This window comes from Phaethon aethereus (genome assembly GCF_964289735.1).
Source record: "Phaethon aethereus genome assembly, chromosome: 1".
Taxonomy (NCBI): Eukaryota; Metazoa; Chordata; class Aves; order Phaethontiformes; family Phaethontidae; genus Phaethon; species Phaethon aethereus.
The window spans coordinates 82,668,807-82,675,344 of record NC_138575.1 but is presented as its reverse complement, the minus strand read 5'-3'; the positions used below and the strand labels follow the sequence as shown (position 1 = coordinate 82,675,344).

General features: G+C 39.0%; 1 protein-coding gene across 1 annotated transcript in view; it reads right to left on the bottom strand.

Moving 5' to 3' along the window:
• Positions 1-1,925: 1,925 nt before the first annotated feature.
• Positions 1,926-6,538, bottom strand: part of FAR2 (fatty acyl-CoA reductase 2) — a gene marked incomplete at both ends in the record, with an annotated part of 81,572 nt that continues 76,959 nt past the window's right edge. The window contains 3 exons of the mRNA XM_082009394.1: positions 1,926-2,088; positions 3,667-3,794; positions 6,370-6,499. Of these exons, the coding sequence (XP_081865520.1) occupies positions 1,926-2,088; positions 3,667-3,794; positions 6,370-6,499 (421 nt within the window). The remainder of the gene's footprint in view (positions 2,089-3,666; positions 3,795-6,369; positions 6,500-6,538) is intronic.

The window sequence follows — 6,538 nt, the reverse complement described above, 5'->3', positions numbered from 1 at the left end:
GGAACCACAGAATCATTAAGGTTGGAAAAGACCTTTAAGATCATAAAGTCCAACCATCAACTCGACACCACCGTGCCCATTAACCATGTCCTGAAGTGCGACGTCTACACGGTTTTTTGTTGAATTGCCAGAGCCTTGCCATTCTGGACAACACGTTTCTGGTCAGGTTCTGCTGCAGGCGTCCTTTGGCAATTGCTTGAAACTAGACCTCTGGGGCATGCAGGGGAAGATTAATTCCTTGCACCTTTAGAAAGACTTTTGAACTTGCTTGGAGGCCTGATACAAATACACTGTCAGCATAACTTGCTCTTGCCTTCACTGCCAAAAACAAGTATAATTTTTGAAGAATGCCAGCTTTGTAAGCAGTTTGCTATTCTCAGCTCTCCAAAGAGCAACTGTGTCATTTTTGTGATGTAGCATTACTTTTTCAGACATCTAGCATGACACAAGACTAGAGAAATCAGATGCTGCATTGTTTCAAAGACTAGCTGATTTAAAGTCTGATAATCTTAAAATGCTTATTCAGTGTGATCTGAATAAAAAATATTCTGTGTTAGATTTGACTTTGAAAGTCTGATAGCATGATAAATTTGTTGCTGTTGCACTAAGGCCGTTGTTGTACCGGCTACTTGGAAGAAGGCTCTCTTTCTCTCTCCCCCTACAGGAATTCATACTTTACTAGGGGAAACAATTCTCTCCAATAGCCATGAGTGTTAGGAAGATCCTTGGGTTCCTTTCTAAATTGAGTGTAGGACAAAATGCATTACCTTCACAGTGCATGATTGTTTTAACACCGAAGTCAATGAAACCTTTCCTATTCTCAACAAATCCAAGTTTCAGACCTTCTAATTCCTACTGACAGGAGTGGCAGCAGAACTGGCCTGATGGGATTTCCTCCGTACATGTCTTTACATTTTCTTTGCCAGTGGAAGTGATCAACTGCAAAGTGATTTAGCTGTAATGAAAGTGTGAAGGACAGTATTAGGCTGTTTTTGAGCTACAGGGAGAGAAGTTTTCTGCAAACAAATCCGAGGGGGAAAAAGACCTATTCCTCAAAAATAATAGTTTCTGAATTCTTCTTCAATCTTTTAGGAAATCTCCTCTTCATTCTCAGAGTAAATACAGCATTTTTCAAGCCAAAAAATAATGGTCCAAGCAAATGTGATAAATGTAAGAACAGGGTGTTTTAATAGACTGCAACCTTAACCACAGAGAGAAAAAAAAAATCTCTCCATAAGAAAGCAGCTTATGAGTGAGTTGAGTTAACACAGGTACATGAATTCTATGTGTGTCTTCAGTTATGGCTTGAAAGTATCAGTCCTTAGTAACAATATAAAATAAGATCTGAAAACTGTTCAGTGTGTTCACTGGCCTAGTGTAACTGATTTTTTTTCCCCTCTCAGTTTTGTAAAACTGAAACTATGAAATCATGTTTTTCAATAAGGTACCATTTTATGGAATCAGAATGAAGAAATAGCCTCTTTAGGAAGGTCTCTTAACAGGTTAATTTCCTTGGCTGGTTCTTCTCTGATGGCATCGTTTTCTTCCAAGGTTGTATGCTTTAAATTTGCCACTTTTGAGGAAGTAGATGGGATTAAGATGGCCTAGGTAGTACATGGGAAGACAATGACTTTGGTTAATCCTTACTCTTACACATCAGACTCTAGATGAATGGTTCCAGCGTGACCTGTTCCTAAAGCTTCAGTTATGGCTTTAAAAATTGGCCTGGTCCTACAGAAGAAAGACCACCATGTATTAAAGCATTAGTTAAAATTAAAAAGGTGAACATATAACAGTACACAATAAATGCAGGCTGCTGTTGGAGGGAGTGGATTTTTCTGCTACTTTCAGACCCCGATGCCCATAGTTGCTGATTAGAGGAGATGGAGGTCCTTCTGGAAGAGGCTGGTTGCTGATGGACAGCTTCAGTGCCTGAGGGTGCTGGATGCCCTGAAGTAGGAAAGGAACTTGTAGCAGAGGCTCACTACAAAGTACCAGATGTTTCGAGCCATCTGTGACCTTGCAATGAAAATGCGCCAGATGATCACAAGGAGGGTGGTGTTGAATGCATATCGGATGTTCCTCAGCCTAGGAAAGAAAGGGAGGCATCTCATGGAGGAAGACAAAAACAATAAAAAGCATACCAGCTTGCTGCTTTTGCTACAGGTCATTTTGTAAGAAATCCTGTTTACAAGTGGTGCTTGGGCTTTTTGCCAGTGTTATTTTAGTGAAGACACTGTGTCTAAAATGTCCCTACCATCTTGTCAAGGGCTGTGTTGAAGTTATGGTACAGTGAATAGTTAATGGAATAGGTGGAATATTTGTATTGCAAGTCTCTCTTATTCCATGTACTCTCATTTCAGACCAGAAAAGATACCGAAGTCATACTGAGAGTTGTTTTCTTAATGACAGTCTAGGTCCAATACTTTCTGCTTTGATTTGGTATATTGGCTATTTTTTACTTAGTAGGACTGGTGATAATCTGGAGGACCTTTGCAGGAGCTGATGAATAAGGTTCTCCTTTTTTGGTTGAAACCCTGCCGTTAATGTTGGAAAATTACTCAATAATCATAAAAAGTCTTCACTTTCGCAGTACTGCAACACTGGTTTGGTTGGTTGGTTGGTTTTGTTTTGTTTTTTACACAATATATTTAAATGGAATTATTGGGTCTTTAAGATGCTAATCATCTTGTCCTCTTTCTGTCAAGCAAATGTTTCAGCATTTCTCTAATTCTCACTTTCCCAATGTCTGACCGAGGGAAGAAAGCTTCATACCTAAAGTGCCCAAGACCAGTTTAATTTTTCTAAGAGTCTTTTTTTCTTTTTTGGTCAACTTTATCAGAGCACTACACCACACTGACTATTATTTGGGCTATGGGGCAGTTACTGGCCTGTTACAGAGGTTCTTATAAACCCTTTAAAAATGACCCATGTTTAGGATTCCTTACTATGGCAACAGGCTGTTTTATGCTTCTAGAATTTACAGTGCACAAGAATGCTTTGCTTAAAGAAAACAACCAGGCTCTTATTCAAAGAGAGCTGCTCTTTCTCCTTTTGCCCACACTTCTCAGTAAAAGGGCTGGAGGAGACAGGAAGAGCACAATCTTTAACTGAATAGGAGAAGGACAATCTCAAATTTGTCGTTCAGACTCTCTTAAACTGTCACCAAGGATTGAATGCATAAGCTTTCCACCTTTTTTGGAGAATTTCTGCCCATTCCCCGCAAGGAATTAGAAACTTCAACTTTAAAATAAAATTTAAAATAATAAAAATTTTTAGAGTTTTTATGCAATGTCTTTGAAATGCCAAAACCTTCTAGGAGCTTCACAAAATGTAAATCTTCCCCTTATTTTTGTGTTGTAATTTGAATGACCAAGTTCTTCTGCATTCATGTATTCCTCTTATGCATTGTAGCTTCGTTACTTGGGTCTTCTGCTGGGAAGGCATAGTATCTAGCCCCTGATGGTTTGTGTCATCAAAAGTCCTCTTTTTCTTACAGGATGGAAAAACAAAACACTGACAGCTCTCTGCTGTAAGAAATAAGCTATGCTATGTTTATCTCCATATTATTCAACAATAATTCTTGCAATGTAAATAGAACAATTCTCCTCAAAAGCCATTCAGGGTAGCCAGGAGCTCTTGTCCTTGTCACTGGGTATGACTTACTTTCGTAAGTGCTGCTTTGCTGCTGGAATGCCAGCCATGTCCTCATTTAGCAAGTACTTCTTAGCACCTAGGCAGTAGCTTTCAATGTATTCTGACCAGTGCAGCTGACGAACATCAAAGTTGTATAACTGGGATTTAAAGGCAAAGAGCAGAAGTTAAATGCCAGAATTCAAAATAAGTTCACTTTAAGCATCAGTTCTTCACTGACCTCTGTTCCTGACAAGACGCTCTCTGTTAAGTTCTTAAAGCCACCAAGTTTCCAAGAAGACATGGGCACTAACATACTATATTGCACAGTTGTCAATTAATGTCTAACCCATCTGGGAATTTGGGCAAAGCATGCAGAAACTGAGTGCTAGGTGGCAGAAAACAAAGATAAGTTTGTCTTTCAGGTGGCCATCTGTGCATAAATATGTATATTTCTACAAAAACATACACACATATATATTATATATACACACACAAAATCGTGGAAGAAAAATGGTATTTCAGTGTGGTAAATGGATTAATCTGAAAACCTCCATACAGTTTTTAATGTCACTAGAAATATATATAAATAAATGAACGGGACATTGAATCAACAGGTGCTTCTGCATCAGTATTATGCTGTGCTGTGCTGCATTCTTTCTCAGCATCTAAATTGACAGAAGTCCAAGAAATGGGTTACTCTGTTGTTTGGCATCAAAAAATCTCATTGTAGAGCTAATTACCCCAGATACTTTCATATGCTGATATTGGAAGAACTGTTAGCAAGCTCTCAGATGGCTGTCTGTCTATTAGAGCAAAGAAAGGATTTGTAAAGAGGAAGAGGTTTTGTTGTACAGAATTCTTTTTTTTTTTTTTAAATGAATGAGTGAAGTGAATGATATTTCTTATTTACGAGGTCTTACAAGGGAAGATATTCAGAAAAATATCTTCCTTTAACCCCTATGCCAATCCAGGCCATTTGCTTTGGCGCAAGAGCTTTGGTATTAGACCAGCATTAACTTAAGCAAAGAGGGGCTAGCTAACTATGTCAAATACAGGGGGTTAGCTACTGTGCAGATCCTGGGGTGTCTGTCAGATATGTATAGGGATCTGTGCTGCCCATAAATTAACTAGCTTGAATACTGCTTACAAGGTACAAGGGCAATACGGGATGCAGTGCATCTCACAAAGTTCTCATAAGAAGCTTGGTAAGCCTGAAACTCTGTCTAGCTTGCACTGAGTCCTTGATGCTGTAACTTTTTGTTTATCTGCCTCAGAACTAGTTCCTATTATACCATTTCATTCAGTTCCCTCTACATCTGCTGTAGTCACAGCAGTGCCACTGCCCTTAGAAGTTAGAATTTGCTGCATGCACTCCCTCCGGAGACTATGGAAGACGACTCTTGACTATTACTGGGAGTCTGTGAAAGAGTTTAATGATGTGAGTGAGACCAGTTTGATGTGAATGCCTAAGTATCTCTTTGCAAGGAGATACTGACTAAAGGTGCAGTCAAGCTTATCACGAAGCTACTTTTTGTATTCCTTCATTCTTTCAGTTACAATCCCATTCTTAAGGAGTAGTATTTCAAACCTATGAAAACTGCAGCAGAACTTGACAGCCTGCAAAGTAATTGCTGTCTGGGGACTTAAGCCAAACAGGGATTTTTTTTTATATTGTTCAGGGTACGACACTATGTGTTAAGTAAGTATTGTTCCCTGTGCAGTGCCCATTAAAACCAACATGGATGAAAACATCAAAATCTTTCAAGTATCTATAGTATATCAAGTATCATCTGTATCACCCACCAAAAGCTACAGACTGCCAGAAGACATGAGGGAGAAAGTGATGTTGTAAAGGAGCTTCCTAGTTTTCCAAGGGTGAGACACTTAGAAAATTAGGATGAGAAGATATTGGGAATGCTACAGAGTTTTTCAGTGATTAATTAATTACAAGTGAACTCCCCATAGCACATATCTTTGCATTACCATTGATACTGTCTTTCTGGGGTCCCTGTACAGCACGTTAGTTAACATGATAATATCACCCCATGAAAGGAGATGCCTGAAATTCTCAGGGCCCAGAGTTGTGACGTGAAAACTGGAACTGACCTTTTCTTCTTAGAAAGAGAAATATCATGTGTCTATCAAAAAAGGAATGTCCTTAGCTTTCCTGTCCACTGGGTATTCCAGTCTATGTAGCCAACCACATGGGAAGTAGTAAAGTGGCCACTGTTACATATGATGCCCTCAACTTCTCCAACTCAAATGGCTGAGTACAGCTGGGTCACTGAGGATATAAAGTTATGTTTCCTTTGTACAGTCCATTTTGTCTGTGGAAACAAATCTAGCTTGTTTACAGGACGAATAGAATCCTGAGAGCAAAAGGTAGAGAGGTACCATGTTAACTGGAAAGACTGCAGTGACTGACCTGTCTCAGAAGAAAGAGCAATACATCTCAGGAGAAAACATTCTCTTATAGTAACTGGAAGGTTCCTGATAAGTTTTTTAATAAAAAAAGGAGGAAATAAATGATTTCAAGTTAAAGTCAATTCTGGTCATCTAGGCAGATGACAGTTCAACAGTACAATAAAAATAATTGCTGCAGATGAACAGAACTGGATGAACAGAACTGGAGTTTAGCAATCCATATTGAGGACAGTTCAACAGTACAATAAAAATAATTGCTGCAGATGAACAGAACTGGAGTTTAGCAATCCATATTGAGGACATACTTACCTTTTTGTCCTCTGTGTTAAGATGACTCATTAACATATTCATATTATCTGAAGACCAGTCCCAGGACTGGGTGGAGAAATACTGCAGGAGCATCATAGACTTGTGCAGTCGATTGATGATCTTCATCATTCTGAAACAGAGGAGGAGCGTCAGAGGTGGATAGGAAGTT